The following is a 21,933-nucleotide window of genomic DNA, read 5'->3' on the forward strand; positions in this document are numbered from 1 at the left end:
TACAAGTCTGCCCAGTAACTGGCCTAGTTCTATAGGATTAGGTAACACATTGACGAAATGGGTTGGGAGCTGGCTTGGAGGTAGGCTCCAAAGGGTGGTGGTGAATGGCACCCCCTCCGAAATGACGGAGGTGATTAGTGGAGTACCACAGGGCTCAGTCTTGGGCCCAATCCTATTCAACATCTTTATAAGAGACTTGGCAGAAGGGCTTCGAGGTAAAATAACATTATTCGCCGATGACGCCAAACTGAGTAATGTAGTGGGCAAATGCACAACAGACGAAGATTCAGTGCCCGACAACATGATGCACGACCTACTCCTACTGGAGCGATGGTCTAGGACATGGCAACTCAACTTCAATGCCAAAAAATGCAAAGTTATGCACCTGGGCAGCCAGAATACATGCAAGTCTTATACCCTTAATGGCGAGATCCTAGCAAAAACGGTAGCAGAACGAGACTTGGGGGTAATCGTCAGTGAGAACATGAAGTCTGCCAATCAAGTGGAGCAGGCTTCGTCCAAGGCAAGACAAATCATGGGCTGCATACGAAGGGGTTTCGTCAGTCGTAAGGCGGAAGTCATTATGCCATTGTATAGATCCATGGTGAGGCCCCACCTGGAATACTGTGTGCAATTCTGGAGGCCGCATTATCGCAAGGATGTGCTGAGACTGGAGTCGGTGCAAAGAATGGCCACCCGGATGGTCTCGGGACTCAAGGATCTACCATACGAAAAACGGCTTGACAAATTACAGCTATACTCGCTCGAGGAGCGCAGAGAGAGGGGGGACATGATCGAGACGTTCAAGTATCTTACGGGCCGCATCGAGGCGGAGGAAGATATCTTCTTTTTCAAGGGTCCCACGACAACAAGAGGGCATCCGTGGAAAATCAGGGGCGGGAAACTACGAGGTGACACCAGGAAATTCTTTTTCACTGAAAGAGTGGTTGATCGCTGGAATAGTCTTCCACTACAGGTGATTGAGGCCAGCAGCGTGCCTGATTTTAAGGCCAAATGGGATCGGCACATGGGATCTATTCACAGGGCAAAGGTAGGGGAGGGACATTAAGGTGGGCAGACTAGATGGGCCGTGGGCCCTTATCTGACGTCTATTTCTATGTTTCTATGTTTCTATGTAATCTTTAATATTATTTTCTGATTCTAAATCTTCTGTGTTCATCCCACGCTTCTTTGAACTCAGTCACAGTTTTACTCTCCACCACCTCTCTTGGGAGCGCATTCCAGGCATCCACCACCCTCTCCGTAAAGTAGAATTTCCTAACATTGCCCCTGAATCTACCACCCCTCAACCTCAAATTATGTCCTCTGGTTTTACCATTTTCCTTTCTCTAGAAAAGATTTTGTTCTACGTTAATACCCTTTAAGTATTTGAACGTCTGAATCATATCTCCCCTGTCTCTCCTTTCCTCTAGGGTATACATATTCAGGGCTTCCAGTCTCTCCTCATATGTCTTCTGGCGCAAGCCTCCTATCATTTTCGTCGCCCTCCTCTGGACCGCTTCAAGTCTTCTTACGTCTTTCGCCAGATACGGTCTCCAAAACTGAACACAATACTCCAAGTGGGGCCTCACCAATGACCTGTACAGGGGCATCAACACCTTCTTCCTATCAATTTACACTTTCTAAAAAAAATCCAGACTAGGACATAGCGGTGGCTAAGCGTTCACCTCACTGGCGATGAAAAAAATCAACTTCTCAACAAATCATCTTTGGATGTAGGAGATGCGTTTAGCGTTCGATGTAAAGTTTGATCGGATACGTTACACCCTGAGGCAGCAGACTTGTGAAACGCTGGCAACCGTTGGTGTACCGAACAACATAAGATAACATCTTCCGAGCAAAGCGTAACATAGCAGAGCGCATGTTTCATTTTTAGGAGGCTTTTTGCCAGTGAGGTGAACGCTTAACCACCGCTATTCCACCATTGTGGAGGTGGGAGGGCCTTGTCTGAGGCTTTTACCTCCATTTGAAAATGGTCATTCAGCCTATACTGTGTTATTAATACACCATTTTTTTTTTTTTTTTGTGAAAGTGTTTTATTAGTACTGTTGGTTTTCACAATATCTGAGTCTTTTTGGCTATACGATATCTGAGTCTTTTTGACTATACGATGGCCTCCTAGCCACTCAAGCAGCAAAACTAGATAACCAGATCTCCAATCTACTGATATCTACCTCAGACTACAAGATGTTCAGAAAAGAAATAAAAATTATACTCTTCAAGACATTCCTGAGACAGACCTAACATCACACTTACCGTCCTACCTCCATCTTCCCGCCGCATTAAAACTACCGGACTTCTCTTTACCTCTCTAGAAATGACAAATAATCTTCCATTGTAACCCACCATCTATTATTTTTTTGTAATCCGCCTTGAACTGCAAGGTAATGGTGGAATAGAAATCTCTAATGTAATGTAATGTATATATTTGAGAATAATTTTATAACAGTTTTTATTGATGACTCCAGAAAAATATTATAATAAACAGAATATAACAATACAACTCTTTGGCATATGCCATGAGAGTAAAGGATCTCACTCTTAAGCCAGGGTATGTGGTGTATGGTTTCTGTCTCACATTTACTGGTAATGCCAAATTGTAACACTTGCATCATTTCAAACAGAGCGTCCTTTTGGAGTTCAATTTAACCAGGGCTTCATTTCAATTAACATTTTTAGTTGTGAGCTTATATTTTTTTAAATGGAACGTTTCATGGCCATACAGCAAGGACGTTACAGGAACTTTATGGATGTTTGGGAGCCATCGGCTAAATTTTGTTAGGAATGATAACTGATTTTATTTTATAGACCTGTAAACATACACATCCAGGGTGGGTGGGGGTGGGGTAGGGAGTTGTATTGGAATTTGATTCAGGGAATTTATGGATAGTTTCTTGAAGGTTTTATTTTGTTTGAGTATTAGGTGGGAGGGTGGTGAGAAATATAATTGTACATTAACTAGTCTTATAGCCCGTTACATTAACGGGTGCTAGAATACATGTGTGTGTGTGTCTCTTTATTTCTTTCTCTCTCTCTCCTTAGCCGCTTTCTTTCTTTGTCTTTCTTTTTCTTTGGCTGTCCATCACCACCCCTTGCCTGCTCCCCCTGTCCATTCTCCCTTCCTTTTACCTCCCCTGTGTCGACCACCACCCCTTCACAGTTCTCCTTATGCATCAGCAGTCCTTCTCCCTTTGTTTTACCTCCCCCCTGTCCAGCAGCACCTTCCTTCTCCCCCTGTGCAACATTAGGCCTCCGTTCCTTTTTCTTCACCCCCCCTGTCCATCAGCACCTCTTTCCTTCTCCCCCTGTCCAGCAGTAGGCGTCCCTTCCTTTCCCCCCCCCCTCCTTGCTCTGCCCCTGATCAGAGGCTCCCGACAGCCGCCCAGTTGCACCCATTGGAAAAGTTCCCTCTGCGGCATCCCGCACCCCTCCTGACGCGACTCCCGCTGTCCCGCACCTGCCCCTGTGTCTTTCTTCTTGTCTTTGTTTCCCTTCCTCCCTCTGTCTGTCTGTCCAAAGCAGCATTTCCTCCCCCACACCAGTTCCCTGTGCACCTGTCCCTGTGTCTTTCTTCTTGTCTTTCTGTCCCTTCCTCCCTCTGTCTGTCCAAAGCAGCATTCCCTCCTCCCACACCAGTTCCCTGTGCACCTGTCCCTGTGTCTTTCTTCTTGTCTTTCTGTGTCCCTTCCTCCCTCTGTCTGTCTGTGCAAAGCTGCATTCCCTCCCCTTTCCATTTTCCTCCCCCCACACCAGTTCCCTGTGCCTGCATTAGCGTTTCCTCTACCCTCTTTCCCTTCCCACAGTCGCGACTACAAACGCGGGCCCGAGTCCTTTGTCACCCCCCCCTTCCCTTCCCTTCCCGCGGGCCCGACTGGCGATTTAAGCAGCGTGTCAGCACTCTTCACACACTGCTTTGGGTCCTTCTACTGCCCTGATTTACTCTGGCACGTCCGGAGCAAATCAGGGCAGTAGAAGGGTCCGCAGCAGCGTGTGAAGAGTGCTGACACGCTGCTTAAATCGCCAGTCGGGCCCGCGGTAAGGAAAGAGGGGGGGCGGCAAATGAGTCGGGTCCCGGGCAGCGGAAAGTTGCTGGGCTCCTCAGTGGGGGCGCTGAGTGGCCGCGATCCCTCTCCTCCCAGACCCCCCCTCCCCCCCGGAGGAACGGAGATCGGCTGCTACAGCCCCTGGCTTCGGCGTCTTCTATCCACTGCGGCCAACCCTAGCGGAAACAGGAAGTAGTCAGAGAGGGCGGGCCGCAGTGGACAGAAGACAGCAAAGCCAGGTGAAGACAGCATTTAAAAGCGGGTGAGCCGGCGAGAAGGAGGAGTTGTTGGTTTTGGCAGTGAGTGAGGGGGGAGTCACCAGCTGTGCTTTCACAATCTGTCCTCCGCATACGCACTCTGGCCACGAGCCAGACCGTAAGCCGCGCATGCCACTTCCTAGCTGCAGCTCACGGAAAACGGACCCACGCCTAGGAACTGCGCATGCGCGGCTTACCGTTTTATTATATTAGATGCCTGAAAGTGTATTGTGCTTGTCTTGTAATATTTTATGTATATGAATTACTTGTTGTACAATTGTAGTATACTGAGAATACTTTTGCAAGTGAAGCTTTTATCACATTGTGAACATTTAAAAAGTCTTTTTCCCCAGTGTGAATTATTTCATGATATTTTGAGAACATTTTTGTGAATGAAACTTTTATCACATGCAAAACATTTAGAAGGTTTTTCTCCAGCGTGGACTCTTTCATGAATTCTGAGATTATGTTTTCGACTGAAGCTTTTATCACATTCTAAACATTTAAAAGGTATTTTTCCAGTGTGGATTCTTTCATGACTTCTGAGACTACTTTTCTGAGTGAGGCTTTTATCACATTCTGAACATTTAATAGGTTTTTCTCCAGTGTGGACTCTTTCATGAATTCTAAGATGATCTTTTCAATTGAAGTTTTTATTACATTCAGGACATTTAAGAACATAAGAACATAAGAAGTTGCCTCCGCTGAGGCAGACCATAGGTCCATCCTGCTCAGCGGTCCGCTCCCGCGGCGGCCCATCAGGCCCATTGACTAAGCAATGGTCTATACCTATCTATACCCCCCAATCCCTTTTTCTTCTAGGAATCTATCCAAACCTTCTTTAAATAGCTTCTCTCCAGTGTGTCTTCTTTCATGAGTTCTGAGACTACTTTTGCGAGTGAAGCTTTTATAAAACAAATTTTTGATGAATTAGAGAAATATTTTTCTTGCATTTTTCTTTTTTTACTATACTCTTCTTTTTTTAGTTCATTACATTTTATCAATCTCTTGTGTTGGAAAACATTTAGAGACCATGAATTTGGGATACAAAGACCTCAAGTGCTCAAAGCATGTCCAATTTTAAGAACTAGTCTTTGTCAGAACTGCCTTTTGTGAGCTATCATTGGTTCTCTTGTTCCCCCTACACTGATAACTATGACTTAGGCACCATTTATAGAATCAGGGTCTAAAGGCTTTATGAAATGTCATGAATGGAGAATGGCCATGGAAGTCATTTGGTAATTAGCACAGTGCAACCAAGATGCCAAGTTCTTCTGTGTTAATTCCAAGCACGATTCCATGTGCTATCTGCAGATTTAATGTGGCTCCTATAATGAGAAATGTTGAAAATTCCCCCAATATTTGACAAGCTAAAGCAGCAGTAAATTCAGATTTTGGGGGGCTTAGTATGAAAAGACCCTTAAAAATAATTATATACAGTGTTCCCCCCGGTCATTCGCAGTCGGCGGTTCGCGGTCCCAGTCATTCACGGTATTTTTTGACCGCGACCGCCGACCAGAAGAGGACAGCTGGAGAGGCAGGAGAGAGCAGCCGGAGCACCGGCGAGTGAAGAAAATCGCTCGCTGTATGCTCCGACCGCCTCTTCCTGCACTAAAGTCGGGCTTTACCAATCAGGAGCTGTGTGTCAAAGCAGCTCCTGATTGGTAAGGCCCGACTTTAGTGCAGGAAGAGGTGGTCGGAGCATACAGCGAGTGATTTCCTTCACTCGCCGGCGCTCCGGCTGCTCTTTCCTGCCTCTCCTGCTGCCCTCTCCAGTCTCCCCCACGAAAAACCTTTTTCGCGGTTTTTCAAGATTCGCAGGGGTTCCTGGAATGGAACCCCCGCGAATTTTGGGGGAGTACGGTATGCCGTTTCCATACCTATTGATTTCATGAATGGATGGATGATGACCCTGAGAAGTTGCTCACTTGTACAAAATTATTCTTTGATAAAGGCATCACTGATAACATCTTTCTGAATTGTATGTTCAAATTGTATTGACAAGGTTATTTTGGCTCCAATTAAAAAATATGCCCAATGATGAAATTCCTAAGAAACAGACATATCGTTCAATTAGGGCTTGTACAAGTGACGTAAATTTTGAATGAATACATCATTTGCACAAATTTTAATCATTAAAGTTTTTTGTTAGGTATTTTTTGTGGTTCCTTTCAGGCTTTAGCAGAATAATGTAGCACTTAGGGAAAAAGATACAGCCCAGGAGTCCAGCACTGGAAGCCAGGATAGCAAATATTTCCACTGCCACCATGTACTTGCCTCTGGTGCTCAGGTACGTTGGGATGAAGGAGACCCAGACACTGCAGAACACCAGCATGCTGAAGGTGATGTACTTGGCCTCATTGAAGCTGTCAGGTAGATTTCTAGCTAGGAAAGCTACGATGAAGCTGACACCAGCCAGAAATCCCAGGTAACCCAGAACACTGTAAAATGCAACTATTGACCCTTCATCACACTCAATTAATATTATTCCAGCTTCTGATCTTGTATTAAGATATGGGAATGGGGGAGCAGTGAACAACCAGGCAAGACACAGAAGAGCTTGAAGGAGGGAACACAAAATGATTATAGAGTAAGAGACCTTAGAACCCATCCATTTCCGAATCTTGTTTCCAGGTTTGGTGGCTTGGAAGGCAGTGACCACGGTGATGGTTTTTGCCAATACAGAGGAGAGCGAAATGGAGAAAATAATACCAAAGACGGTTTGTCTGAGAACACAGGTCATCTTTTTAGGACGGCCGATGAATATCAAGGAACAGAGGAAACAGAGCATCAGGGAGATGAGGAGAATGTAACTGAGGTCCCGGTTGTTGGCTTTCACTATGGGAGTGTCTCGGTAGTTAAGGAAGACTCCCAAAGTAAAAGCAGTGATGAGAAAGAAGAGAATGCCAATCAGAGTCAAAGTAATTCCCAAAGGCTCTTCATAGGATAGGTAGGTTATCACTTTTGGGATGCAGGCATCTCTTTTCTGATTGGACCATTGGTCCTCTGGGCATCTTGTACAGGTATCCATATCTGAGAATGAAATATATTTTCTCACAAATAGCATTGGTTACAGGACAACTAATCACACTTTTCTCTTAAAATTCATTTTGAAACATGCATTAATATTTAATACACAAATGTAGTTGGTAGAGTTTATAATGTTCTCTCAGGATAATCAGAAAAGTTTATCTTATATATATAGACATTCCACTAGTAGACCTCGGCAGTTCTACTGTGTGTACAGAGCTTAAACACACCGATTGTTACCACCAAAATCGTCATTGGTTCGGAAATTTTTTTGTTATAAATTTTTTTTTCTTGTCTTTCACAAACTTAATTATTTCTATGTATATACTCAAAGGTATTTAATACTCATCTTTTTAGTAGCGTAGCTTAGGGGGGTCTTGGCTAACATAGACCTATTTAATAGTATCAAATATTACACTAGTAATGCACAATTAGTTTACTGTATATCAAACCTTGTATTATCTATTAGAAGTGCATATACCTCAAACGTGAGCTTTTGATGTGGAAGAGCCTTTTCAATATGACATCGAAATCTGAATGTGGACATTTTGTGGAACACACATGACATTTTTGAAACAGAAAAATGTCCATATTTTGGTTTCAAAAATGACCACTTCTTAGATTTGCTTCTCCTCAGTTTTTGAACCAATTTTGCTTCTATAGTTTCTACCATAAACACTAACTTTATCTTAGTGCCGACTGTCTGGATTTTTATTTCTTTTTTTGCCATGGCAGTAATACTTAAAGGAAAAATATTTCCAACTGTTAAGACTAAATATGGCCCTGATAGTGAATAAGCAGTGCCCAAGGGCATGTTACATTATGATGGTATCACTCACCAGTTAGGTTGGTGATCTCTCCCTCTGGACAGGAGGTACAAGCATAGCAGCAGACAGGCTTTCCTTCCCTGATTAATTTCCTGTAACCAGGCTGGCAACTTAGGCTGCATTTGGACTGCGGAGGTGTCTGTGAATTGAGGGGGAAAAAAAATCTAAATAACCTGAGCTAACTCTCAGTTATGACTTTTCAAATTCACTATTCCTATGAGCGTCGGAAGCAGCGCGGGCCATTCAGCACGGCTCTGCGCTAAAAACTGCTAGTGCAGTTTAATAGAAGAGGGGGTTAGTAAATGGACCCCAAAATGGGAAATAATTTTGACCTAGAATAACATAATATAAAACTTTATTTATGAATCGCAGATACTTTGTGGTCCTATGTGATTTACAAAAGATAAAACCAGTCATTTAACTGTTGAATTTATCATCAAATAAAACCATAAAATAATCATTTTCAAAATTTCCTAAGCAAATATGTTTTTATTAATCTTCTAAAATGCATGTAAGAAAATGATAGTGAAATTAATGGTTGGATTAGAGATTCCCATTTGGCCACTTGGTAGGAAAGTAGATTGGTTACATATCTTAGTAGATAAAGACAGGTTGCTCACCCTCTCCAAGGTAGAGAGAACGAGAGGACACTCTCTAAAGTTAAAAGGGGATAGATTTTGTACAAACGTAAGGAAGTTCTTCTTCACCCAGAGAGTGGTAGAGAACTGGAATGCTCTTCCAGAGGCTGTTATAGGGGAAAACACCCTCCATGGATTTAAGACAAAGTAGATAAAGACAGGTTGCTCACCCTCTCCAAGGTGAAGAGAACGAGAGGACACTCTCTAAAGTTAAAAGAGGATAGATTTCATACAAACGTAAGGAAGTTCTTCTTCACCCAGAGAGTGGTGGAAAACTGGAACGCTCTTCCAGAGGCTGTTATAGGGGAAAACACCCTCCAGGGACTCAAGACAAGTTCCTGCTGAGCCATAACGTACGCAGGTAAGGCTAGTCTCAGTTAGGGCACTGGTCTTTGACCTTAAGGGCCGCCGCGTGAGTGGACAGCTGGGCGCGATGAACCACTGGTCTGATCCAGCAGCGGCAATTCTTATTTGCATTCCTGTACTGCCGGAAAAGCAAAATAAGTAATATTTTGTAAAGATCATTTTGGTAAAGAAAATGAAAGCTGCGCATATAAGTTAAAAGGAACTAAACCAAGCACAATCTTATAACACATCCCGATGTGAATATTTTAGCCTGTATTGGGAGCCAATGTATTTTGGGTTAAAAAACCAAACAAACACAGAAAGATGATCAAATTTCTTCAGATTTGAGAATATATTGGGCAATGTTCCTACGCAGGTCACTCTTAGAATTAGCTTGATTACATAATTAAGCCTGAAATTTCCCTCTGCTTATAAGGCTCAGAATATGATAATTGATTATACAGTATATGTTTTTATGTAGTTAGTAGACCTTCCTTTCTAAGGGGATCTTTTACTAAGGCGCCCTAACCGATTTAGCTCACGCTAAATATTAGTGTACGCTAAATGCTAACGTGTCCATAGAATATAATGGCACGTGTTTAACATGTGCTAAATGCTAACTTGTGGATGTTATCCTGTGGACGCATTAGCGGTTAGCGCACGTGTTGATTTAGTGCACGCTAAATCCACACTACAATGTGTAGCGCACCTTTGTAAAAGAGGACCTTAGAGTGCGCTAATCGGCCTAGCACGCCTTCGTAAAAGACCCCTAAGATTACAGCAAGCCAGTATCAAGGCCAGAAAATAAGCAGTAACTAGGCTTTTTTCATGAGATAAATCTTTCTTAAGATTGTTGAAAAAAATTATGCAAATTTTTATTTATATTTAGGGGTCCTTTTATCAAGCTGTGGTGGGGGGGCTTAACGCGCGTAATACCGTGCGTTAAACCGCCTGCCGCGCTAGCCGCTAACACCTGCACCGAGCAGGCGTTAGTTTTTTTAGCCGGCCGCGGGGGTTAGCACGTGATAAAAGGTCCGACGCGCTAACCCCCGCCAGCGCGGCTTGATAAAAGGAGCCCTTAATGTCACATAGCCCAACTGTACATCCTCCAATCTCTTTCTTTCAACATTTGAAAGAACAATTTTTTGGCTATAAAATTCACCAAACCACACTGCAGACGCACTGGAATAATGAGAAAAACTTTGAATTGGAAATTTGTGGCTTTCTAATAACTGTAATTTTTTTTGGTTGGTATCATTTTATCGAAAGTTTTCATGACGTATACGACAAAATTGTGAAACCAAAAAAATACATTGTTAAGCTGCAAGCTCGCAAATCAGAGATATAGGAGTCAGACTTTTAAAGTCTTACAGAAAGCATCAAGAGGAGCCCAAGTCCTAATAAAGCTGGAGATGTAATTTTGTTTAAACGCTATTATTTCTTCATATTTTCTGATGGTACAAAGATGATTCCAGCATTCATGAAAATTGAGTTTAAAGTTGTCTTTCCAATAGTAAATAATATGATTGTTAGCTAAAGCTATCATAATGTCAAAAATACTTTTGAATAGTGGTAAGATAGAAATATCAGGGTTTGAAGAATGCAATATAATGGATTTATATGACATAGGCAGGTTGTTGTCCAAGCAAATTATAGAGAGGATTCTTGACCATATGTCTGACCAGTAAATTTGAAGATTAGGACATGTAAGAAGGAGATGTGAGAAAGTACCAGGATTCTGAAGGCAAGGGTCCAGTGGGCCATGTGCATAATAAAATACATGGATTGACGGGCCTGATACCACTCTCAGTCTGGAGATTAGAGCACCGCCTCCTCCACCCCAGACCACCAGTTCTCCCAGGGGTGAGGAAACCCCGAAGATAGGGGGCGTTCTACCCCCAGAGGCAGACGGCATAACATCAGGAAGTATGGAAATGGAGATCCAGGGTCAGGGAATCTCTGAAGAGGACTCTGGGGCAATTACAGCGTCGGGAGGAGGTTTGATCCAGAAGGAACAAAGTCAAGGATATTCCAAGGAAGGTGAGCGACTATGTACTCCAATACAAATTTCCTTTTGGGATAGGCCTGCTGAGGTGACTCTAGAATCCCTTTGGAAAGACAATTAGTCCCAATTTCCAGCAAATTGAAAAAAAAAATTGGTTCGGCACTCAGAAGAGTTAGAAAAAAATAAAGTTGGACATGACTGCTTCCAAAATCTCATTTCTAAAAAACTGAGCAGGACATGGTTTCAGTAAAACAAATCCAGCAAACTATAATTAAAGATAATATGAATCTTAGAAGAAAAGTAGAGTCATTAGAGAAATAATATAACTTGAGACTGATAAACTTTCCAAGAGTAACTATGATTACACCCTGAGATAAGAGAAAGCCCTGGAGCGAGTAGTGGGGGGAGGGGGGTCGCGGGCAGGCACCAAATGGGGGGGCTAGGACAGGATGGGAGGGAAAGGGGCTAAGCAGGGATAGGTGGAGGGGAGGGGCAGCGTGAGATTCAAGAGGAGACTTCTCCCAGCGCAGCCATTTTCTTGCGGCGTGCCTGGGAGAACAAACTCCCGCCCACCCGTACCCAAACTTGAGGTAGTGAGGGTAGTCGCAGATGGTAGGGAGCAGGGATAGTGCTTAAGAAAAGGGGGGGAACCCAACACAAGCGGGGAGGGGGAACACTTGGGATGGGATTAGGATTTGCCACTCTAAAGTGAGGGCTCTTACCCCTTCATGGACGAGAGACCTCTCTTGGATGGAGGGGCAAGCAGAGGTTGGACCATTGCTACCCCCAATCGCTTGGACAGTGATCGGGGGTGGGGGGGACAGCCAATGGGGCCCGGAACGCTTGGACGGTGGCTCAGGCCAAGTGGGAGTAGAGCATTCGCTTGAACGGCGGTGCCTACTTATATGCAGTGCTGATGGACCCTCAGCTTGGACCCCGCTTGTGAGGTTATTAGAAGTTAGAGACATTTGGAGTATTGAGATTAAGTATCAAATTTCTGCGTCTCAATGGCCACAAATTTGGAGAATGAGATGTACAGTGTCTGCATCTATGAGACAAACTTGGTTCTTTATGTTACATAGAGCATTTTGGACCCCAGTTAGATTACAAAAGTTGGATAGCTCTAAGTCTAATAGATGCTGGCATTGTAATCTGGAAGCAGGGACTTTGGACCATTTAATTTTTTATTATCCCTGTATCATGGGTTTTTGGAAATCAATTTGGTCCCAAATTAATTGTTTATTAGAAAACCATGTAGCTCTATCACATGATACAATTCTATTTGGAACGTCCATGAGAATAAAAAGTCAAATTTCATTAAAAACCGTATTTTCACGCATATACCGCGCACCCGTGTAAAACGCGCACACGGGTATAGCGCGCAGGAAACCTAACTATACATAAACAAATTTTTATATAGCGCGCACACGCGTATACCGAGCATGCTGCTTGCCGCCCCAACTCTCCTGTCGCCGCCCCAACTCTCCTGTCGCCACCCCGACTCTCCTCTCGCTGCCCTGCCCTCTGCCCCGAGTCTCCTCTGGTCCCGACTCTCCTTTCCAGCCCTGCCCCGAGTCTCCTCTGGTCCCGACTCTCCTTTCCAGCCCTGCCCCGAGTCTCCTCTGGTCCCGACTCTCCTTTCCAGCCCTGCCCCGAGTCTCCTCTCGTCCCGACTCTCCTTTCCAGCCCTGCCCTGAGTCTCCTCTCGTCCCGACTCTCCTTTCGCCGCCCTGTCCTGCTCCCAGCTCTGTAAGCATGCGCGTTGTACAAATTTTTTTTTACATAGTCCCCCCCCACGACGTCCGATTCATCACCCCGATGGACCGCTCGCACTCCCACCCCGAAGGACCGCTCACACCCCCCAGCCTCCCCCCCCAGCACGGAGAAGCCGCCTACCGTTGTTTCCCGATGCCAGTGAGCCCTGCTGCTTCCTCTGCCGGCGGTCCCGCCCCTACTCTGAGCCCTGCGCTGCTTTCTCTGCCGTGGTCCTGCCCCTTGTCTGACGTCAGAGAAAGGGCGGGACCGCCGGCAGAGGAAGCAGCGCAGCGCAGAGCTCAGAGAAGGGGTGGGACCGCCGGCAGAGGAAGCAGCAGGGCTCACTGGCATCGGGAAACAACGGTAGGCAGCTTCTCCATGCGGGGGGGAGGCTGGGGGGGTGCGAGCGGTCCTTCAGGGTGGGGGTGTGAGCGGTCCTTCGGGGTGATGAATCGGACGTCGGGGGGGAAACTATGTAAAAAAAATTTTGTACAATGCGCTCACGCATATAACGCGCATGGTTATACTCGGTTTGTAAAATCGTGTATAACGCGCGCGTTATATGCGTGAAAATACGGTAATAATAAACTTTTATTAATAATGACAGGAGTTGCCATTCAGCATATCACCAGAAATTGGAAAGATTACATCAGACTTAATTACACCTTCTGGTGGAATTCGTTCTGCCATATATACAAAATGGAAAGAACAATTGCCATACAAAAAGGGAATTATAATAATTTCAAAAATTTGGGGGGGCCATTGATAACATATTGTAATGAGTAGACACCTTTTTACACTAAAAGTATAATTATAATAGTGGGAAAGGGGGGATATATTGCTATATTAATGGTTTAATCAATATTTTGAACACAATACACGTATGATATGTTTGATTTACAATAATTGTGGAAAGGGAGGGTGGGGGAGGGGCTTAATATATGTAATGAAGATAATAATAGGAAAGAATTTCAAGTGATGTATATGATTCAATTGATGTTAATATTGTACACTTGATGTAAGATGAAAAAATGAATAAAGAAATGGGAAAAAAAAGAGAAGTTAGGATGAGCTGAAGTACGGTATTTCACAAGTTATTGTTATTTCAAGGTTAATGTCATTGCGTTGTAACCATGCTGCGGCCATAAATAAAACTTCCTTAGTGGAAATTTAACCATGGTGTCTGACTCTGACTGTTGGGGGGGAGGAAACAGGGGCCCCCACTGAGGTCTTCCCAACCTTGTGGTCAGGAGATACTTATTAGAAATTTTAGAAGTTCCAGAGGAAAATCTTCCAAAAAAAGAGGGAACAAAAAATACGAAACAAGTAAAAAAACAACCAGACTGTCAGTTATCCAAGGCCTCACTTTTAATCCAATGAATATAGCCTCTTCCAGGATAAACAATATATTTACAGTCTTTCCTGGAAGAGGCTATATTCATTGGATTAAAAGTGAGGCCTTGGATAACTGACAGTCTGGTTGTTTTTTAACTTGTTTTGTATTTTTTTGTTCTCTTCTTTTTTGAGATTTCTGTTTTTTGAACATTTTTTCTCTTCAATATTTTTGCTGACAGGAAAATCTTCCACCATTTTCTCAAGTGTATTATCTTCCTAGTAAGATTCCGCATCAACGACAACTTGAATCCACTGAACAACAAGCGTTGAATGTTACTGAGATTCTGGCGAAGTGAGATACGGAGGTAGCGACACCAGCAACTTTGGTTATAACTCTTTCTTTTTTTTAAGTTCAATCATTTTTATTGATTTTATATATAAGATACAACAAATCGAAATAAAAAGAACATCAGTCAAGAAGCATATCTATCATAACAATCTTCATCTGTGATAAAAAGGAAAATGAAAATGAGAGGACAGATCCATACATATAAGATTCATTACATGAGTGTGCATCCATAACCATGTGTATATAACGTTTCTCGTGAATGATATAGAGGCATATAAGCCAATTGACAAATAGAAAACCTTATACATCAGCTATGTTACATATATTGGAACAGTAATTCAGTACAGGATCCCATATGTTATGGAATCGTCGCAGAGATCCCGATTTACGAGCATACAACAGTTCGTATTTAACAACAATGTTAATATTCGACCACCACATTGAAGGTGCAACCCTATCGAGAGATTTCCAGTTGGAGGTAATGCAACGTAATGCTAAGAGAAGTAGGCCTCTAAGTAGAATACCTTCATCACCTGTAATAGGTGTTGACAATGCATGCATGCCAGTGATGACAATAGCATAGGAAAAAGTACTATGTATACAGAGTATATCACATATGTCTGACCATACTGATTTCCAGAAATACGCCAGCATTGGACAATCATATATCATGTGTCTCAACGATCCATCATACATTTTACAAGACCAACATAGTTTTGATGCAGAGGCGTCTATCTTTCCTAGCCTACAAGGTGTCCAGTATGCTCTATGCAATAAAAAGAATGCTGATTGGAGTATTGAGGAAGAATGGAGAGCTTTACCAGCAGAGATCCATAATTGATTCCAATCATGTTCATCTAAGTCTAAGGAGAGTTCCTTATGCCATACTTCCCTAATGGATCTCACAGAGGCATATTTATATCCTTGAAGGAGTTTGTACCATTTAGAAGCAGTCTTTCCAGAGGCAGAGATAGTGATACACGCTGTGACATATGAAGGTATGTCCACCTTGTAAGTACTAATTTTCAGGGCCTTTTTAATACAGTGAGTCAACTGAAGCCACCTAAAAAATTGTGATGGAGGCAATTTATGTTTCCTACATATGTCTTCATATGTAAACCAAGTATAACCATCAAAGAGATTGGATATATTCCAAATACCATGTGTCTGCCACAATCTCCAGGAAATCAATTTGTGCTGTATTTTGAATGCAGGATTATTCCATATAGGGGCAAATATCGAGGAAGACCAAGGGATCTCCATCAAGCAATCTATTGATCTAATAGCGGTAACAGTGGATTTCACTATTGGGTGGGAGTCTAGCTCTTCAAGTCCCTCCATAAGAGCGGCATGTTTCAGATATAGGGGGTCGCCTAATGATTCTAAGGTGGCCCATAGTGGAGTGTATGTGAGTTGTAATGGGTCATTCCATATCATGCTTTGACGTAATAAAAATGCCAAATGATACTCATATACACTAGGAAAGTTAACCCCTCCATTCCGTTTACTACACTTAAGTTTTTGTAAACTAATTCGAGGAGTTTTAGCATTCCAAAGAAAGGAAGTTAAGATGCACTCAATTTTCTTATATTCCGGCATTGGGAGCAGGCATGGCAGCATGGAGAGAGTGTAATTAATTACCGGGACTAACATCATTTTTATAGTGTCTAGACGGCCCCACCAAGTAAGCTTAAGTGGTGACCAACAGGATGTAAGCCTTTTAAGTTTATTAATCAGAAAGTCCAGATTATAAGATATTGTATCTTCTATTGACGGCCCAAAATAAATTCCCAAGTATTTTATTTTAGTTGATGACCATGTGAAGCCGTATTTAGCAAGCTCCACTTTAACCTCAGGACAGTGGAGGGGCATTATTTCGGTTTTAGATAGATTAAGCTTGTATCCGGATATAGAAGAGTATGTAGATATCAAATTTAAAATGGAGGGCACAGAAGAGGGAGATGCATATAATAAGACATCATCAGCATATGCTGATAGTTTAACATGAGCTGAAGGTGTGTGAAATCCCGTTATAGTAGGGCAAGTACGAATCGCTGTTAGCAAGGGCTCAAGGGCAATGTCAAATAATAGTGGAGAAAGCGGGCAACCCTGTCGGGTACCTCTGCTTGGCTGAAATGGTGCAGAAAAGAAATCATTAATATACAATTTAGTTGTAGGTGCAGTGTATAGGATTTTAATCATTGATATAAAAGGTGTTGGATATCCATACCACCGTAATACTTGGAAAATGTACCCCCACTCAACACGATCGAAAGCTTTTTCAGCATCCAATCCCATAATTAGCAAGGGTTCCGAATTAACACCAGTTAAATGGATTACGTCTGCCAGTAGTCTAGTATTATCACTGGACATGCGTCCCGGGATGAATCCTGTTTGATCTGAGGAAATAATACTGTGCATACTAGGAATTAATCTATTCGCTATAACCTTTGCAAAAATCTTAGCATCTGTATTAATTAAAGAAAGAGGCCTGTAGTTAGAAACCAAAAGGGGTGATTTATCCGGTTTAGGTAAGACAATTATAGTCGCCTCTGTAAAGGACCCTGATATTTTACCCGAGTTGATGATATATATAAAGAAGTTGTATATATGAGGTAAAATCTGGGGTAGGAATGCTCGATAAAATTCTGCTGTTAGACCATCTGGTCCAGGAGTTTTATTATTAGCTAAGTGTCTAATAGCTTTATCTATTTCATCACAACTTAAAACATTGGATAGATCTCGTTGTTGTGAATTAGATATTGTTACATGAGGAAGGGAATGTAAAAATTGATCCGTGGAAGCAGAATCACTAATTTCGGAGGAATATAGTTGTGAATAGTAGGTATGAAATTGAGTGACTATATCCGCAGAGTCAGTAAGTACACTATTATTTTCGCAATGTATAGCGGCTATGTGAGTCTTAGTCGTCCGTCCCTTAAGATATTGAGCCAACTGATGTCCACAGCGATTATTCTCCATATAATAGGAAGCATTCTTGAGCAATAAGGTATGTGAAGCAGATTTGCTCAAAAGTATATTATATTCTACTCGAAGTGACCTAAGGTGCATCAGGGCATCAAAATCAGCAGGATGGTCTATATGAAATTTTTCAGCTGCTCTAATTTTAGTCTCTAACTCTGTAGTGGCACGCAGACGTTCATGTTTTAAATGTGCCGCTCTAGATATAATTTCACCCCTAATGACTGCCTTAAAAGAATCCCATAGGTTGATCCAGTTTGTGGAAGTAGGGCTATTAATTTCAAAAAATTCAGTTATAGCAGCAGAGATATGTTCCTTAAACTCGGTTTCCAAAAGTAAAGAGTTATTAAATCTCCACTGTTTATAGGGAATATTGTTAACAATCCCATTAAAGCTTAGGATGATAGTCGCATGATCTGAGATAGCAATTTCTTTAATTGTGGTTGATGAGAGGTATGTGGAAAGATTTGCACTAATTAAAAAATAATCAATGCGGGAGTAGGTATTATGCGGTGGAGAGTAAAATGTAAAAGCAGAATCTGTAGGGTGGGTGAGTCTCCAAGGATCTGTTAAATTAAAATGTTCTATAATCTCCTGCAATTTATACCAAGAACGGGATTTTTTATATGAAGCATGTGATTTGCGATCCAGATCAGGATCTATAATAAGATTAAAATCCCCTCCTAGAATATATTTATTGTCAGGAGAAGCAGAGATCTGCAGGAACAATTCCTCAAAAAAGTCAGGGTTATCAGCATTTGGGGCGTATACATTAAAACATGTAATAGGTGTACCATTAATGTCTATATGAAATTTGATCCATCTCCCCATTAGATCGGTGGAGTGGGTAACTAATCTAATATCTTTCCTACGTTTAATAATAACCAGGACACCATTTTTTTTATCTATGGCAGGAGAGTATAGAGACGGGAGAGCCCAGGGTAAACAGAATTTGGCAGAATCCCTATCAGAGAGATGAGTTTCTTGGAGTAACGTAATGTCTGGTTGTAGTCGTGAGACATAATCACATATTTTTTGTTGTTTAACGGGATTATTGAGTCCCTTCACATTAAGAGAGCAAAATGTAAGTGTCATATCGAGTTAAAGATATAATCTGGAGTGATACTATAGGAGCAATCATGGTGAATATATTGAGAACATGTACTCAGTTATAACCTTTGAAAACATTTCAGAAACATAAAAGACATGTGTTATAAGTATTGCATTATAATAGCCATATAATAAGATCTCCTGGGGACCTAATAAAGTTGTGCTTAATATTCCAATATATATTAAGTTAGAGACTAGAATGACCAGGTAATACACCAAGTGTGCACACTTACAGTTATGCTTGAGCACAAAAAGAAACACAAATGAATCTATGATATTGATCAAAAGCAAAAGAACAGAAAGATCTGTCATAAGAGGAAAGAAAAGAATCAACAGAGTCAGAATCAGAGCAGAGAAAAAGGGATAGTGAGATCACAGAGGCAGATAGCGAGTCACTCAACGTATCCCAGCAATCTGTAATGTAAGCATAAGAACTATATAAAGACAAATTAACCTTTGTATAAATGCCTGAATAGCAAAGAAAGCAGTAGAACAATATCAACAGTGCTAGTTACAGGCCAGTAAGTAATAGTTCAAACAGCAGTGATATAGACATACTAGGGCAGTCATATAAGCCCATAGGAAGTGGCAAATCCAGCATACCAAAGCATGTACTGTGATGAACAGTGCACCGGTAGGATTAAGTGGAATCTATAGAACTTGGAGCTAGAGTCTCCAAATAGTCTGCCAACTCGTGAGGGTGAGTAAAATTTCTGGTGTTATTATTGAACGTGACTCTGAGGGTGGCAGGGTAGAACATGCCAAATTTGGCTCCAATAATCTTCAACTTGGGCCTGTATTCCAAAAGTTGTTTTCTTCTTTTGGCTGTTTGTTTAGCAAGATCAGGAACTATAAGAACATTATTTCCCTCAAACTTCAATGGCCGTTGTAACTTCGCCTGTCTCATGATTTCCATCACTTGGGCGTAACGCAGCAGTCGAATCACTATAGGCTGTGGATATTTGGCCCCCACATCTATCTTGTGCGTCGGCACTCTGTGAGCGCGGTCGATTTCCAAATCATGTTTAAACTCGATTCCAAGGAGTTTAGGTATGAGCAACTGCACAAATTCAATAACATCCTTTCCTTCTCTCGACTCCGGGATGCCCAGAACACGCAGATTGTTCCTTCGCGAGCGGTTCTGGGCGTCTTCGAGCTCCTGCTCAAGTATATTAATTTTTTTAAATTGACGTTGTAAAGTTTTTACATTAGTCTCAGTTACCTCGATCTTCTGTTCAGCCACGTCCAATCGTGATCTGCACACCGCCATCTCGACCGTGAGAGAGGCAAGATCAGTTTTTATATCCTCAGTGTTTTTGTTGGTAGAGGCCAGAATTTCCCGCATGGCTCGAAGTTCCGCCATGACACTTTGCAACGTGTCTTCTTCATCCTTCGTAGCCGCTGATTTCTGCGGCGAGATGGGCTCTACATTTTTCCTTTTGCCGGTTTTTGTAGCAGACATATTTATCTGTACGATCCGCTGGTTCGCCGAAATTTTAAAGCCCTATGGTTATATCAAAAAATGCTTTTTAGTGCGCTGGGCTACGGAGCTGAAACGCTACGCTGCCATTCACAGTGGTGCTCACTAGCGCCCCCCTGGTTATAACTCTTTCTATTGATAAATTATGATTATTGAGACAATTTCTTAAGAATAAACAGAAGGAATTTCTTGGTTGTAAAATTCAAAAGTTCCCTGATGTTTCAAGGGAATCACAAAAACGCAGACGCGATTTTCTTCTCTTAAAACCAGGGATCATCTCATTAGGGGCTACATTTGATTTAAGACACCTTTGTAAGTGCATTGTTCACTACCATTCAACTAAATATGTATTTTTTGAGCCTCAACAATTAATTAATTTTTGGGATTTGTCTTGGTTGGATATAGATAAATCTTGAGATCTATAAGTAAAATGCGTAACTCCGTTCCTGCCGTATGGAAGACAGCATTACTTTTGTTGTATAGATTATACTTTTTCTTTAGTTTGCCAGTTTAAAACTTCTTGGATCCAAATAGAGGACTTGAGCTAATTTTACCATTATAATTACTCTTTTATTTTTGTTTAAATCTTGTTAAAGTATGGATTTACTTTGCCTTGGCTTTGTAAATTTGTTTGGTTTAATTTGCTTTCTGTACAAGTTGTACTTGATACTATATTTGAAATCAATAAAAATAATAATAATAAAAAAATACATGGATTGACTAATACAAGGAGTAACTAGGCTTGACATAGAGCTGAAAACATTTTTTATTTAGAACATAAAAATATAAGAATAGCCTTACTGGGTCAGACCAATGGTCCATCAATCCCAGTAGCCCGTTCTCACGGTGGCCAATCCAGGTCACTAGTACCTGGACAAAACCCAAGGAGTAGCAACATTCCAGAACCTCAAAGAGTAGCAACATTCTAGAACCCCAAAGAGTAGCAGGGTTCCGGAATCCCAAGAGCAACAACATTCCATACTACCGATCCAGGGCAAGCAGTGGCTTCCCCCATGTCTTTCTCAATAACAGACTATGGACTTTTCCTCCAGGAACTTGTCCAAACCTTTCTTAAAACCAGCTACACTATCTGTTCTTACCACAATCTCTGGCAATGCGTTCCAGAGCTTACCTATTCTCTATGTGAAAAATTAATTTCCTCCTATTGGTTTCCCTGTAACTTCATCGAGTGTTCCCTAGTCTTTGTAATTTTTGAGGTAGTAAAAAATTGATCCACTTGTACCCATTCTACTCCACTCAGAATTTTGTAGACTTCAATCATATGTCCCCTCAGTCATCTCTTTTTCAAGCTGAAGAGCCCTAACCGTTTTAGTCTTTCCTCATACGAGAGGAGTTTCATCACCTTTACCATCTTGGTTGCTCTTCTTTGAACCTTTTCTAGCGCCACTATATCTTTCTTGAGATAAGGAGACCAGAATTGCGATACAGGGGCATTATGACATTCTTAGTCTTGTTAACCATCACTTTTTTAATAATTCCCAGCATCCTGTTTGCTTTTTGGACCGCCACCGCACATTGGACGGACGGTTTCATAGTATCGTCTACAATGATACACAGAACCTTTTCTTGGGTGCTAACCCCCAAGGTGGACACTAGCATCCGCTAAAAAAGCTTGATAAAAAGGGGTCTAACTTAGGTGCCTTGATTGGCTAAGCGCGCTGAGCTAGACACCTTATTTAAGGTGTTGTTTATTTAATAAGGGTCAATATGTGCATGGTTCAGCATTTTCCATCTT

General features: G+C 42.0%; 1 protein-coding gene across 1 annotated transcript in view; it reads right to left on the bottom strand.

The window, feature by feature from the left end:
* Positions 1-3,956: 3,956 nt before the first annotated feature.
* LOC117368554 (vomeronasal type-2 receptor 26-like) overlaps positions 3,957-21,933 on the bottom strand; it is a gene marked incomplete at its 3' end in the record, with an annotated part of 55,082 nt that continues 37,105 nt past the window's right edge. The window contains exons 5-7 of the mRNA XM_033962286.1: positions 8,191-8,317; positions 6,478-7,354; positions 3,957-3,969 (exon numbers count right to left, since the gene is read on the bottom strand). Coding sequence (XP_033818177.1) covers positions 3,957-3,969; positions 6,478-7,354; positions 8,191-8,317 — 1,017 coding nt within the window. The remainder of the gene's footprint in view (positions 3,970-6,477; positions 7,355-8,190; positions 8,318-21,933) is intronic.

The sequence above is a fragment of the Geotrypetes seraphini genome, chromosome 10 (genome assembly GCF_902459505.1).
Source record: "Geotrypetes seraphini chromosome 10, aGeoSer1.1, whole genome shotgun sequence".
Lineage (NCBI taxonomy): Eukaryota > Metazoa > Chordata > Amphibia > Gymnophiona > Dermophiidae > Geotrypetes > Geotrypetes seraphini.